Source organism: Watersipora subatra, chromosome 4 (genome assembly GCF_963576615.1).
Source record: "Watersipora subatra chromosome 4, tzWatSuba1.1, whole genome shotgun sequence".
Classification (NCBI taxonomy): domain Eukaryota; kingdom Metazoa; phylum Bryozoa; class Gymnolaemata; order Cheilostomatida; family Watersiporidae; genus Watersipora; species Watersipora subatra.
Window position 1 is genome coordinate 16,739,740 of NC_088711.1, and position 15,718 is coordinate 16,755,457.

The following is a 15,718-nucleotide window of genomic DNA, read 5'->3' on the forward strand; positions in this document are numbered from 1 at the left end:
ATATTAGCATAGTATTGGTAAATGTAATCACTTCATAGCTACATCTGTAATATGTCATCATTTCAATGAGATTTAGTGAATGACTAAACAAGCACCTCCTTGATCAGTAGAAGTGGTTGAAGATGGTTTTACTTTTTGATATACTGAAATTGGTTTTACGTTTGCCAAGACTATGGGTCTAGTTTGCTGACTTCAGGACTTGCCGCTTGGAAGGGATAAGATAGCAGCACTGAATATCTGTCGCCATTTGCTGTTAGAGTTTGTCTACTCTGAGAATATTAAATGGGATGACGAGGAAACCCCTATAATTCATGGGGTTATAGAGTTCATCTTACAGTATGACTTCCTTGTTCCACTCTTTCAAGGTACTTGCCCGATATTTCTATAGCCTTTTCTGTTCATCCTTTTTTCTATATCAGGTGTATCTGTTGACTGTCCATGTTTTTGCAATGATCTGGATTCTAGAGTTTTCTGTTGTTCTCCTGTTTAGGCTCGAGGGTCTAAACTCACGTTGTTCGTCTGTTGTAGAGTTCGGTGTTGACTATGTCAAGGACGCGTATGGTGATATCCTTGAGGTCATCAGAAATTGGCTGGCAATTCAAAAAGCAGTCATCCAGAACTTGCTGCCCCTTGAGATGATTTATAACATGCTGACTACATATACGAGTCAGTTGAGAGAAACTCCTGGTAACTTCAACACCTTGGTAAGCTGTACTCCATCATCGATATGTAGTACTTCAACAGCTTGGTAAGCTAAACTCCATCATCGATATGTAGTACTTCAACAGCTTGGTAAGCTATACTCCATCATCGATATGTGGTACTTCAACACCTTGGTAAGCTATACTCCATCATCGATATGTAGTACTTCAACACCTTGGTAAGCTATACTCTATCATTGATATGTAGTACTTCAACACCTTGGTAAGCTGAACTCCGTCATCGATATGTAGTCAGCATGTTTCGTGCTTGTTTTGCCGCTATTCAATGTTAGTTATACAATATATTCTATATTATGAGCGCTTTAGGATGTCTTAGACATAACTGGATTTTGGATTATATTTGTGTATCCCTCTCAATTGTAGGAGAATTATGATAGTATTTTTCTTTGATTGAGTTACATAAGGGTATGATGGGTGGGTATGATAGCTGACGTGGGTATGATAACTGACGTGGGTATGATAACTGGCGTGGGTATGATAGCTGACGTGGGTATGATAACTGACGTGGGTATGATAGTTGATGTGGGTATGATAGTTGACGTGGGTATGATAACTGACGTGGGTATGATAACTGACGTGGGTATGATAACTGACGTGGGTATGATAACTGGCGTGGGTATGATAGCTGACGTGGGTATGATAACTGACGTGGGTATGATAACTGACTCGGGTATGATAGCTGACTCGGGTATGATAACTGACTTGGGTATGATAACTGAACACTTAAGCTATGGTAATTGAACATTTAGGCTGTGATAACTGAACAAATAGAGTAATTACCCATTTGGTCACATAATAGGTCACATAATTTATCCCATAGAGGACAACTCCAAGTCTAAATAAATGTGCAGAACTAAACAAATGCTTTCCCATACCCTATTATATGGTAGATTATATGAAAAATATATTGTCAATACTTTGACACGGGTACTCATTCAAGGTACACACGCGGGATTCAAAAACAACCTTCAATGCAGAAAAAATGCTTTTTAAGAATTGCTAGATAGGAAGTCCTAGTGAAAACCCTACCCATCTTAGGTGATAAGAAAGCGGAGTAAAGATCCTGTGCGCTTGTAATAAACTAGTGCATGTATCTTTTGTCTTATACAACCTTCTCTGAGCAAGCAAGCAAGCAAACTAGAACATCTGCTATGATATTTAATGGCACACCAGATAGATTTGATAAACGAACACCATCATCTTGGCACCTTCTCTCAAACTGATTTGGCGCGATAATAGCATTTAGTAACCTTTAACTACATGTAATATAGTAATGCGAATTTCTATCACATACACCTTATATGATGACTAGATACTCTCAAGTTATGAATAATCGAGACTATCTGTTGGCACCCTACATGACATTCTTTAAAATGTCAGGTGTGGCTCTTCTTTCCTTATGAGTTCCTTATTTCTCTTGCAGTTTTTGTCCATGTTCAATGAAGATTCCTCGTTGACATCACAAGCAGCCATGCGTCTGTACAAGCGCATCAATCACGAAGTTGGCATCAAGAATAATCTCCACCTTGTCACTATCCTCTCCAAGACAGGTGACGGCTCCCTCCTGAGTTCTGATGCAAAGAGTAAGTATTATTGAGGCTTATGGAAAAGTTAAATGGAGTAAACAAAAGAGTTGTGGGATGATGTGGATGTTGAAGGAAGTCAGTAGTAGGCTGCAAAGGTAACCGTCGATCTCTGCGATGCATGCAGCGCTACTCACTGGTCATGTGCGGCTTATTCACTCAATGTATGTGCTTATACTGGAGTTTCTCAACTTTGTACGCAAAAGTAGCAGAATTGCTGACGTAAGGTCTGGTTTGATTCCTCATAAAATTCATAGTCGATTCGTAGTGTATCTACAATCATACTTCGACATACGTTCTGGAACTGATTTTGTATATCAGTGTTCTCGTATCTTAAAGCAGTATATCCTACATAAAATAACTAAAAACAAGATATTCATTCAAATACTATGAAAAACCTATCTACAAGCAAGATATTGTGTTGGAAAAACGTGTTTGTAGTTGCTGTAATTCAGTACCTACGCTCACCGAGTAGCAAATCCCTATTTAGTTGTTATGATCTGCAATAAAATGTAACATTACTATGTGCAGTACTTCATGTAGTTCTCATTTTAGAGAGAGACATAGTAGTTAATGCTTTTGGGAAAGAGACTTGACAGCAATACGTTCAGTACACTAGACTTCTGTGATGATACGTAACAAAACAATAAACTTCAAATTTAGCTTAAATGAATTTCATTTACTAAACACACACTTGAAGCTAAGTTTTAATTTTTTACTTTTGTCTTCAATTTAATTTTTTACCATCTGTTTTTGCTTGGTGCTTTTTGCCTCGCTTTCTCTGTAACTTTTAGCCAGCCTTTATAACACTTTTTGCAAACTGATTGAACGGAAAAGACCGAGCGATGCTGTTCTTGAAACCAGCCTCTCGGATACTTGGCCACTTGGTGGTCACATTGAGAACCAGCGCATAGCTCGATGTTGTCTCCTATCTCAAAGTAGCAACTTGCTCAAAATTCTGCTCTTATCTCGATTTTCTCTTTGCTCTGACACTATACACCGACACTACTAAACACAAATTGACTAATCAGCATTAGCCGTGAGAAGGTTCCATATACAGTACATATCTGTAGCATATACAGTACATATCTGTGCTAACAGAGATCATCAATATCTGTGCACCATTCGTTGTTCGTGCGAAGTCCCATCGTCAGTGTACGATAGCGAATCTCAGATGAAATCTAAAATTGATTTGAGACTATATTTATTGAAAATCTGCACTTTTGGCCAATCACGGATACATTAGTTAGTTCCTGCGCTTCCGGTGTTGACAAACAAGTTCATTTAGACACGATGCTTTGACAATGTATTGGTTATGCAAACTGCATATTTTTTTAGAGTCGGTGTGATATTTACCCTGTCACTGCTTTTTCATTGGTTTGCTGTAACCTAGGAAACACACTAGTAAAATATTTCTATAATAGAGTATCTCCCACACTCATAGAATATTTCTATGGTAGAGTAACTCCCACACTAATAGAATATTTCTATGGTAGAGTAACTCCCACACTAATAGAATATTTCCATGGTAGAGTAACTCCCACACTAATAGAATATTTCTATGGTAGAGTAACTCCCACACTAATAGAATATTTCTATGGTAAAGTAACTCCCACACTAATAGAATATTTCTATGGTAGAGTAACTCCCACACGAATAGAATATTTCTATGGCAGGGTACCTCCAGAATACGAGTGAGAAATATGCAGCTTCCGAGTGCATCTCTAACAAGTCTTACATCTTGAGTCACAACAAGAACAACCTGGTGAAACTGTGGGAGTTGACAGGCGAGTTTATTGGTGCCCAGAAATTAGACGGTAGAATCGTCTGTGTCTGCCCACAGAGGTCTCACGCTTGCTTCCTGGCTGTCATAGAAACCGAATCAGAAGTTGGTGAAAAGTTTGCTTCGGTAAGTTGTCAGTGTATTACGGCTTTGCATAAGTAATACTATATTTGTATAAACTGATATATGTATGCATATCGGTACATATGCACATCAATGTCTACACACCTGCACACGACAGTCAGTTTGCATATATATCCGTTAGCATTTAATTGTTGTTTTGTGCTAAAGTTTGGAACCTATTTTCCAATGACACATCAAGAGTTTTTACACTGTTTCCTATCACACTGTAATATGGGGTATGATAGCTTGAAGGTCTAGTATAGCTATGATGTGTCTTAAGGTTTTCATCATCAGACATTTTAGTAATTTAGTAGAGACATAAAGTAAAGAAATAATAATTTGATTAATATTTAATTACAGATGCTAAATATGCCTTTTGTACATATACATATAAATAAAATAATTATAATATATAAAAAGTCTTATTTTATAATTTATTTCAAATTATAATATACATGTATATAATTTACAACAAATTATAATAATTTATAATATATACATCTCTATAATATAAATAAATATAAATAAACTTTTGTAAATACACATTTTGTCTTTTTTTGAAGCAATGATTACTTTGCAAGTACTGTATCTGGCTGACAGTTCATTAATTTGCTGTGGATCCCATCTGTTGGCATACATCCTCACTGAATATATTGCCCAAACTGAGCAAGTTGGAAATAATTGTAGGCTTGATCAGTTGGAAATGATTAGGCTTCAAATAACTTTATTGTAAAACGAAAATGTTGAACTCATTGTAATTTTTTGTAGGTCTGGCGCATCGACAAGTTGGCACACACAAAGGTTGTTGATATCGGCTTCAGAACCATTCTCGCTGCTTGGTTTGACAACAAGGGTGAAAAGCTTGTCCTGGCTGAACAGTGTACTGTGGATGAGATGAGAGTCGTCGTCTGCCAACCTCAGACGATACAAGTCAAGATCAATGATCGCTCTATCCATGTCTTGCCGTTTAAACCTACCGTATGTTACCAATGCGTTGGCTGGTTTCTAGTTTTATAGCTTTCATGTTGTTAACTACATTTTAGCTTTGACTTAAGATAATCTTTATTTACAAATCTTCTTACACACAATATAAAATTAGAGTGAAAATTTGTTTAAAATTTAGGTAATTTTGCTGTCTTGTGTTTTTCAAAGCTGTAGTTTGTAATTGAGTACTTACATTCGAAGTTCTCTTTTACATAGTTTGGCTTTACAGAGTTCAAATAATACTTAGCAGTGCTTCATGCCTTCATTTTTAGTTTTGGGGTCAAAAACTGTGGATTATAAGGCTTGTGTGTAGCAGCGAGAAGAGGATGCCCTGCATTCCTTATAATTAAAGCAAAGAATTAGTGAAAAGGATGATCAAAAATGTTCGAATCAATTTTATAAAGAACATCTACAGTGATTTGGTAGTTATCATCAAGACGAAAAAGAAGTTTTTGCTAACAAATGAATCTTGGATAGAGCTAAACATGGAAAAGTGATGTGATAAAATGTAAACATATCAAACATAACATAGACATAATTATGTTAATTTGAAGTGCACACAGTGCGAGGTAAAGTAGCTCTATGTATAATAAGCTCTATTTAATAATGTATCACCCTTCTGGACCCTGTCTTTAACTGCCCTAAATCCCTTTTTATGGTTAAAATTTATACCATTTTCTTACATACTGCGTTACACACATTCTTAAACTGCTATCTTATCGTTAAGTTTTTGGGCAACAGATTAAATGTCATACAGCGCACTCTTATAGAAATGTTTACTGTAACATACAACACTTCGACATACAAAGAAAACATCAGAAAGATGGCCTAATCTTTATTTGTATCTAATACAAAACATGCCTAAAATAAACTGCATCTGTTTTATTTTTCTTCATAAAGCTTTGCTGACTCATTTGGCTCATTTTTCTGTAGACCTTTTTGGACAAATCGATAGTGGTTCCACAACGAATAGATCAGCAGCTGCTGGAGCTTATGACAAAGCATATGAGTGGAGATAAAGAAGCTCCAGATCCCACAGAACTGTCTTTCTACAAACCAACTAAAGATGGCGGAGCAGAGCTGTCAACCATTGCAGTAAGTTTTCTAAGACAGTCATTCTGCCACTAACACTCTCATGATAGGACCGGTGATGATGTCATATTGCCTGTGCTACAGACAGATCGCAATAAAATCTCATTGCCCAAAATTTTGCTTAAGGAGGCGTGACACTAGAATTTTAGCATCTATACAGCTATGAGTTCATCATGTTAGTATTTCATGCCAAAACTAACTATAGGTTGATTTGTTGACCCTAATTTATAAGATGTAGAAATGCTGATTAATTTTGCATTTTAAATGCTAAGTATAAAATACGGTGTATCCCCATATGTAGCCAAAAATTAAACAAACCTCAGCTATTTTGTGTCCATTTGGTACAGCTCAAAGTGGGACATTTCACATGCGTCGATTTTTGTTGTTTGGACAAGTTTGGTAAAACTAAAATCAACTAATATTTAACTTTTTTGAGATTAAGCTGCTTCAATGGTGATATAATATTAATATTGATAGACAGCTGCATACAATAAACTAAAATTCCTTAACAATTGCGTATCTGAAGAATGAGATGGTCGCAAAAGCTTCCATAATTTCATTAGTGATACGACATGTGATGAGGATTAGCTTATGTTAATAGTGTTCTTCACTAGCCTTGAACAGCAGAAATAGAAACAGCAACAACACACTGCATATATCAATAAACCTTTCAATTGAATAGATATTTGGCTAGAGAGCTATAGCGATAAGACTTCACATTTACTTGTATTACTGTTTGTGAGCAACCATATAAAACAAGTATAAATTGCTTCATGACAAAATTGCTCTTAATGTGAAGTTGTCTGTCCCATAACCATTTTAATGAAATGTGCTAACTTAGTAACAAAGTCATGAGGTAACAGGCAGCTCTGCTTGCGTGTCAATTATGACATTGCCTGTCTATAAAATCAGATATTAGCTCGATGAATAGTATGCCATAATTTAGTAATAATAATACAATAATAGAAATAATAATAGATAATAAAATAATAGTAATAGTAGAAATAAAAATAATAGTAATAATAGATAATAGGAATAATAGAATAATAGTATGGCATAAACTTGTATGGCCTGCCATTTGTCAGTAAGTTTAACTGGTAGTCCATATCTGAGGACTATCTTTGATTCAAATAATCTTGTATGGAGACAACTTTTACCGTTTCTTCTTATAGGTCATCTAACGGAAGGTTTCACATACTGACTACATTGATAGAGTAAAGTAAAAGATGGTTGCGGAGCAATAAATGATGTCGGCTTTCAAAATTCGCAATTACCAGAAAAAATATTTACATTCAATTTCAATATATGGGAATGATAATAAGCGAACTAGAAAAACATTGAATGTAATGAACTGTATTGTATGTAATGTATGAACTACATTCTCCAACATATCATTGTAGTATTGAACTTGGTGTTTGGTTTTGTCAAACACTGTGCTGAAAGCATCTAAAGATATTATGGTGTGCAGTTTATATCGATATATGTACATATATATGTATATTATTACAAATTAATAAAAAAATTTCTGACCACAGCGGTTTTAACATAATATATGGAGTATTCATTGCTACTTACCTCAACATCGACACTGGTGACGAAAATTTTAAAATGGCTGCTGATGAACAATTTTTACTTAGAGATTTATACTTTTGTGCATTGGGGTGGCTTGGCCTGATTTTTAAGGAAATATTTTATGGCAGATTTCACCGATAATATGGTCTGCTTTTTCAGACAAGAAAACCACTGATATTCGCGAGTCTCAAAGCTCTATGGGATGATATGCTGGACAAATTTGATGCAAAGGATGACGTGGAATATCCCAGTATGTCTAGAATTGATACACTCGTATATGTATAGAATGTATATATTTGTAAATATGTCTGAAATACATCTATTTGGATAGACGCTAAGTTACTTTGCTATCAAAATAAAGTGCTATAATAAAAGTGCTGTCAATTGATAAAGCATCACAGCATAGAGTTGATGAACGAAGTCATTTTTCCATTAAAATAATTCGTTTCAGAGATGCAAGCTGATTAAAAGTTTCAAGCAATCAAGTTTATGGTGATAAAGTTACCAGTTTCTTTTAAATTTTTACTGTAAATTTATTATATTCTTATAATATTATAGGAATACAACATGTTTACTTTTTATTTACTAGTGTTTATTTGTATATTTATGGTATACATATTTGTATGTTTAAAATGACTACTTATATATATTTGCTCATACATATTTTATATGTTATACTACTCCTAACACTGAGTTTGATTCATCAGACCTAGTTTAAACTAGTTTAAAGTTTCAGATGAGAGTCTTTCACCAGAAAATAAGTCAAAATTACCAAAGCATATTATTTTCCGTCACAGTGAAGGAGACATGCTCTAATAATTTTGAATGGAAGGAGCATATCGCTAAACTGAAAATCAACCTGCTCGGCATGACATCGACGGGAGACATCCTGGTGAGTTGCAAGTACAGCGATGCTACACACAAAGTTCTCTGTTACAAGATGGAAAATGGTGCCATTGAACTGGACAATGATATAGAAATGGATGAGCGAGCGACAATGACTCTCATGCCCACCGATGACTTCGTCTACAGCGACACTGGCTCACACAGCGGGCTCATCTCCTGGCATCTCCCCACAAACGTAAGAAATATCAATGACTTTTGCAGGTTCTTTTATTTTCAGCTCAGCAAGCGTATTACACTATCAGCTTCATCTACAAGATGAATTTGCAAAACTAAGTGATTGTTGAAAGGAACCCTCCTCTCTTACTCTTGCGACACACAATATTCAGTTATTAGTGTATGTGCCTTGGGAGGACACACCTGAAAAACTTAGAGGCTAAATGTTGTGAAAGGTTTTTACAGTAGACATATGGCTTGCAAAGATCATTTAATTGTCCATTTAAATGGTCGAAAGTGGATTCACTATACTTGGCATTGGCTAAGGCTGCTGTGGACTATTTTAATTTCATTTGGGTGTACATATAGCTTCAGTTTCACTCTGTTTCGTATTTTGTCTGCTTATTTTTTTGAAAAACAATAACTTTCTTGAGAGCTATAAAAATTACTGTTTCGCTGTGATACTATTACTACAATAATAATATTATTACTAATTAATAATAATAATTAATCTTTAGGACATGCTAATATTCAAAAAGAGCTATTTATGTATTGCTCTATGTATCATGGCAATACATCTATGGATTGCTCTATATATTTAGCATACATAAATGCTAAATATATAGAGCAATACATAAATGTATCGCTCTATATATTTAGCATACATAAGTGTTATGTATCATTCATTTATAGCGCAAGCCTCGATTAGAGTCTTATCAAATTTGGAGCTTGTAATTACATTTGTCTAGTGGATTTCTTATTGCTGCAACACGAATTAAATATATGGAGACATTTTAGAAGCATGTGTTTTCTTTGTTTCAGGCTACAAAGATATTCGGGAATGAGCAGAAAGTTCATGTTACCTGTCTGCAATGTGAGTATACAGTGTGTGAAATATATTCTTCACATACATCTATGTCTGGCCTTTGTCGTCCAACGTACCCTATACATACATCTATGTCTGTCCCCTGTCATCCGACATACCCTATACATACATCTATGTCTGTCATCCAAGGTACCTTACACTGGTTGCTTGGACGCAAGTTTTTGTGCAATAAACTTGCGGTTCACTTTGTAGTTGAGGTGGAGGAAGGACAAATCCTCTCTTTCACTAGAGGACAAGTCACTGTGTGGAATGCTCTGAAGAAGACGACGGAGAGCAGCTTTACACTTGACAAATATGCAGATGTAAGTATGAGACATTCTTTAAAAATGCTGCTGTCTGTGTAATTAGTACTTAGGAAATTTCAAAAAGCTACCTAAGTCAAGATATATCCTAATTGGAAGGTTTGTGCGCACGATTCAGGCTACAAGTCAATCATGCCAAGACGAGCACAGTAGCAGTTTAGGGATGATTAATATGTATAAATATATATGTATATATTATTTATATAGTTCCACTTGTATGCTCCGCATTTTGTAGAAATCCACACGAAACTGTGAGGTATGACAATGTTGTTGCTATTTCTTCCTGTGGACATGGATACATATTATTTGTTCTCTGTTTTGCACTAATGTTCGATACTGTATTAGTTCACCAAGAAATGTTCGATACTGTATTAGTTCACCATGGTTCCTATCTATTGAACAGTAAATGTTTTACCTGAAACCAAATGACTCACAAATTGTGTTGTGAATGATCCATTATCCTCTTCCAACTATAATTCACAGATTGTCGCTGCCAGCCTACAAGATAACTGGCTTGCTATCGCAAACAGAGATGGAGAGCTCGCCATACGCTTCGAGATACGCAAAAAGATGGCTACGTACCATTTTCATGAACCCATTGATTGGATAGACTGCCATGTCATCAAGGATCACCTCTATGTAGCGTGCCACATCAATGGCGTCAAACCCAGCATCTGTTTTCTAAAGTACCAAGTGAATGATGCATCTCTCCATGAGCCAGGAAAATATGTAGTACGAAAGGAATAAGGAACAGACCATTATTTCTAATCAAACATTCCTGAACAAATTCCTCATCTGATCTCCATGCTTAACTGTAATCCATCCATTAAGAGATTATTATAGTTGTAATTTATTTTAGTATAGTTTTTAATTATTTATTATATATTTATTGCTTCATATTTTTTTCTAGATATATTGAACTTTTGATTGATTTCTTCTCAAATAAACTTGAAACAAAGGGTATATTTAATCAATAGATTATATAAAATATATATAATGAATATAGAGGGCAAATTCTTGATATTTCCACTTAACAAACTGTCACCATAATTAATGGTTCAGATGACTCATGTATATTAATAAAAAGAACATTGTGGCAAGTCTGAAAAAGCTTTAGGATGAGCTGATGAAACCAATACAGTTAACTATACACAATGCCTCTAGCTTACCCACCTTGGCTTCAAAGCATGAGGGGTGAGGCTGTCTGAGTCAGCTAACCTTTTTGGACTACAAAGTGAACCCAATTGTATTTATGCATAGCTTTCCTCTTCTATTTTACATTTTCAATCATTGTGTCTGTAGGTTACATGTCTGCTCCAACCTATTATTAAGAAAAATAACTACACACAAAAATTGGTCTTAAGGCCTGCTCACTAACTGTTAACTATCTGATACTCTTAAAATAGCTACAAAGAATTTCATGCTTTGAGGGCTTGTTTTGCTGTCTATAACATGAAAATTGATAGGCAGCAAGCATATGTGATGATTAACAATCAATCATGATCATCTCCTAGGCAGATAAGAACACCAACACTGAGATACCAAAATGAGCAGGAGTAGCATCACTTGAAACAGTTCTTATCCAAACATCAAAGTGACGTAGCTGTGTTGAAATAGTGGATCTAAGAACTGTTATAAACTCAGTTAAAAGATGAAAAATGCATTCAAGAGCAAATCAGGAAGCAAAAAAATACTAAAAAGTGAATAATGATTTGTAATAAATACAACCACGAACTCAATGAATTTTAGTATTAGTAAACGATAAACACTGTGCTTCACCATTTTTGCATATAATGTGGGCTAGGCGGCTCTATTTTAGTGAAAACCTACTGGGTGATAAAAGTATCACGCCTTTAATTATAAACACAGACTTTAATATCAAACTTGAAGCTAAAATTAAATTTTTTATCACAAAACATTGTTTTAAATTGAGCTATAATCCCAATGTTATAGTCACTTACGACGACTATTAAAATTTGCATATGCAGAACTGCATTTTTTGAGCGAAAACGCCCAATCAAGCAATTAAGAAAAAACAAGGTAAATGGAAACGCTAGAATTAATAGCTTTTAGCCTTCACTCTAAGGATCATAGAAGTGTACAAATAAAACATTTCATCTATGAAACATACTAAACTGGGTCGGTATTACTGCGTAGAACCTGTAAGCCAACGTACAAATGTTCTTTACTTTCCTATAAGGTCAAGGACAGCGGTTACTTCGCAACCGTAGTTTTAAAAACGTTTTGATCTAGATTTTCACATTCTGAAGAATTTACGGTTTCAAGATGAGTAGGCTCTATGACACTATAGAACCCAGTGTAATTGACGATGAAATGCTCCATAAAGCAGTAGAAGAGCAAGGACCAAAAGAAGAAGCAGGGAAGATTGCCAAACAAGAGGGTATCGATTTTGCAGACGTCGAATCTTTACGGTTGGACTACAAAAACATATTGAAAATTGACAATCTTTGGTGTTTTACTACATTACGCAAGCTCCAGCTTGACAACAACATCATAGAAAAAATAGAAGGCCTTCATCAGCTAGTGAATTTAGAATGGCTTGGTAAGTGCTAAATAGCTACAGACACCTCTCACAAATTAGCTGGCACCATGGCAACAACTTGATGCTAAATGTTTTGCATATGTAATCTGGTTAAAATTATTTTGTTGAAGATCTCTCTTTTAACAACATTGACATGATTGAGGGATTAGACAAACTTACAAATCTGAGAGATCTCACTCTCTATAACAACAGAATTGCCACCATCGAAAACATGGATACACTGACTCAACTACACGTGTTGTCACTGGGTAACAATGATTTGGACAAACTAGAAAATGTAAGTAAATCTAAGTTAGTATTAATTGCTATAGGTGATTTTTTATAGCAAAACTGATCTAAACACAATTTTCCATAGTAAAAACAAGAGTTTAACAGGTTGATTTTTACGAATTTAGTTTTAGAACTTTTGCTGCAGTTTAAGCAATTAGTCGCATGTATTACCTTATTCATATACATTCTAGTTGAAACTATAAAGCGGTTTTAAAGCATTTTCAAAAGGTGTCTAAACAAATAGTTTGTGTAAAAATCAGTAGAACTTTATTGTTGATAAAGTTCGAGAACTAGCACCAACGTTGAATGTAAAAATTAAAAGAAACATAACATGCCATGCAACTACAGGTCATACTTTGTAAAAGTAAACTAAAAACAGATGTATGTAATTTGCAGTTTGCTTTACAGCAAACAAGAATGCAATACATCATGTCACTAAAAATGTACTTGTGTTATTATAGCTCTTGTATCTGCGAAGATTTAAACGCCTTCGAACACTGAACTTGGCGGGCAATCCTTTCTGTGACAGCACTGATCCTGATTACAAGTCATACGTTGTTGCCTTCCTACCACACCTTGAGTATCTAGACTATCGACTCATAGATGAAGACACGGTAAGACATGTGATGTTGTAAACATGATCAACCTTGATGGTTATTGCAGTAACTCGTAAAACATACGTCAAACAGATCAGGATGAATTTTTGTGCAGTGGCACTTGATGGGATTTTGCAGAAAGAAGCAGCAGAAAAGAAGTTTGATGTCGCTATAGAAGAGCTGCTCCATGATGAAAGGGTAACAGATAGAAAACAGGAAGAGGTGGAAGAACACGCACTTCAGCTGCAACTGCACACAGTATGTTTTGTTACTTACTAAACTAGTTCTAATTGAAATCAAAATAAAATCCAGCTGCTCATAAATCCAAAAATGGTTGAACTCGCTTGAATGTTACAAATATAGAAATTGTCTTTCTTGAAATATGCATTAAAACAACCATCATGTTATTCCATGCACTGTAATTTTACATAGCTCTAATACCGTAAACTTTTGACAGTCCTTTGGGATGCTTATACAATACCCACCATTCAATATATTTCTAGGCCGCCTTCGTTGAGAGGATGGATGGCCCAGATTTATTTGACAGCTTGTACTCTGAGGATGTAGAAGGACAGAAACTGAACACTATGCCTAGTGTGGATGAGCTAATGGCTGAGTATGGCAAAAAGTTCACTGGTGAGCGTACAAGATTTTTGAATACTCTTTGTGAAGACACTTTAAAACATGCATTTGTCTCAGACTATTACATCATTCTCTGGCATACATTGGTTACACATTAGACTCCTATACATTGGTATTTCAGTCCGCTCCTATAATATAGTTCAACAATCCACGGTTTGTAGAAATTTGTCGAGGAATATTTGATACGGGGCTGAGCAAGCATGAAGAAAGAGCTACTGAAGTCAATGAATTCTGGAACAGCATAAATGAGGCTAAAACCGAAAATAAAAAAGAAGCTATGGACTTTATTACCCAATTCTTAGAACACAAAAAACAGGTATTACATTTTTCTCACAGAAAATTTATAAAAACTATGTTCATGAAGTTTACTGAAGGTTATTGATATCACAATACACATTTGCTAACAAATATGAGCATGACAACAAAAATCCTTATTTCTGCAGCTGTTTGTCGAACTGCAAGGCGACCAAGATCCACAAGTGATCGAGACAAAGGTGGCGGCGTACAACACCAAAGTCACTGAAGTTTGGGATAAATTGATGGGTCTTGAGCTACAGCTTGTTGACCAATTGGAGGTAGTTTAACTGTTACATTCTATCTAGTTGTCAGTTGGTTATTTATATTAATCAATGTAAAGGGATGCCCTTCATCAAGAAGCGAATGGCAAGCAGTATGAGAGGTGAAATCAATTTGAGACAGTCAAAAATGTGCAAGCAAAAAGTCAGCAACCTGTAGACTACCCTCAGGTACCAGTATAAAAATATATTTTACAGGAAGCTGTGAAAGAATTCGAACGTAATTTATCTGACATGGTTGGGGCATTCATTGAGAAAGTGCAAGGATACTTTTCCCAATGTCGTGACCTTGAAAATCAACACCACGAGCGGATTCTGGAGATCTCTATGATAACTCTTGAGAAGGCAATCAAGAATGAGTTGGATGAAGAGGTGTCGGAAGACTTGAGAATGGTAAGTTGCTGTTTAACAAAATCAAGTCTGCGCACATACGGGCTTAACCAATATGATTATGGAGTTGTCATGCCTTGTTTGCTCCTTGCAGCTTATGGTGGACAAGGACACTGTTATCAATGCAGTCACGTCATCACATGATATTCACCTGCTGAAGATTGACAATAGGGAAGATGACATCATTACAAGAATAAACGCCTGGATGAAAGGACTGATAGACAGCATTCATGACGAGGAGGAAGTGCAAAGGAACCGAGCTCGGGTGGCTGAAATAACACACTTTATCGATAATTTGAGAGACGAGGTAGACAACCTTGACCTTCACCAGTACTGATGAAGAAGTCATCGGCTTATATGACTGAAAAAGTGATGACGCAAACTGAAGTTTTCTCCTTCTGTGATGTTCCAGATGTATCGTTGTAAATAGCTGCTGTGATATATATATATATATAAAGTGAGGTCACGAAGAGTCTCGTATTAAGCTAAGTTGGACAATATTGAAAAACCTTGTGGAAATATTATTGAATTGTCCACAATGGTACAAACTGAAGACTGGGTTTGAGACATACCTGA

General features: G+C 35.5%; 2 protein-coding genes across 2 annotated transcripts in view; both read left to right on the forward strand.

The window, feature by feature from the left end:
- LOC137393984 (uncharacterized) overlaps positions 1–10,922 on the forward strand; it is a 45,849-nt gene extending 34,927 nt beyond the window's left edge. The window contains exons 22-32 of the mRNA XM_068080701.1: positions 197–365; positions 529–704; positions 2,146–2,305; positions 3,982–4,214; positions 4,980–5,189; positions 6,129–6,290; positions 8,019–8,109; positions 8,657–8,940; positions 9,741–9,792; positions 9,997–10,106; positions 10,590–10,922. Of these exons, the coding sequence (XP_067936802.1) occupies positions 197–365; positions 529–704; positions 2,146–2,305; positions 3,982–4,214; positions 4,980–5,189; positions 6,129–6,290; positions 8,019–8,109; positions 8,657–8,940; positions 9,741–9,792; positions 9,997–10,106; positions 10,590–10,853 (1,911 nt within the window). The 3' untranslated portion in view covers positions 10,854–10,922. The remainder of the gene's footprint in view (positions 1–196; positions 366–528; positions 705–2,145; positions 2,306–3,981; positions 4,215–4,979; positions 5,190–6,128; positions 6,291–8,018; positions 8,110–8,656; positions 8,941–9,740; positions 9,793–9,996; positions 10,107–10,589) is intronic.
- Positions 10,923–12,331: 1,409 nt separating this feature from the next.
- On the forward strand, positions 12,332–15,704 carry LOC137394808 (dynein regulatory complex subunit 3-like). Its single transcript, XM_068081579.1, has 9 exons — positions 12,332–12,669; positions 12,780–12,946; positions 13,401–13,553; positions 13,674–13,793; positions 14,039–14,171; positions 14,339–14,493; positions 14,621–14,752; positions 14,951–15,145; positions 15,237–15,704. Exons 1-9 carry the CDS (start codon positions 12,393–12,395, stop codon positions 15,477–15,479), a joined length of 1,575 nt encoding a protein of 524 aa, XP_067937680.1. The 5' UTR covers positions 12,332–12,392; the 3' UTR covers positions 15,480–15,704.
- Positions 15,705–15,718: the final 14 nt, after the last annotated feature.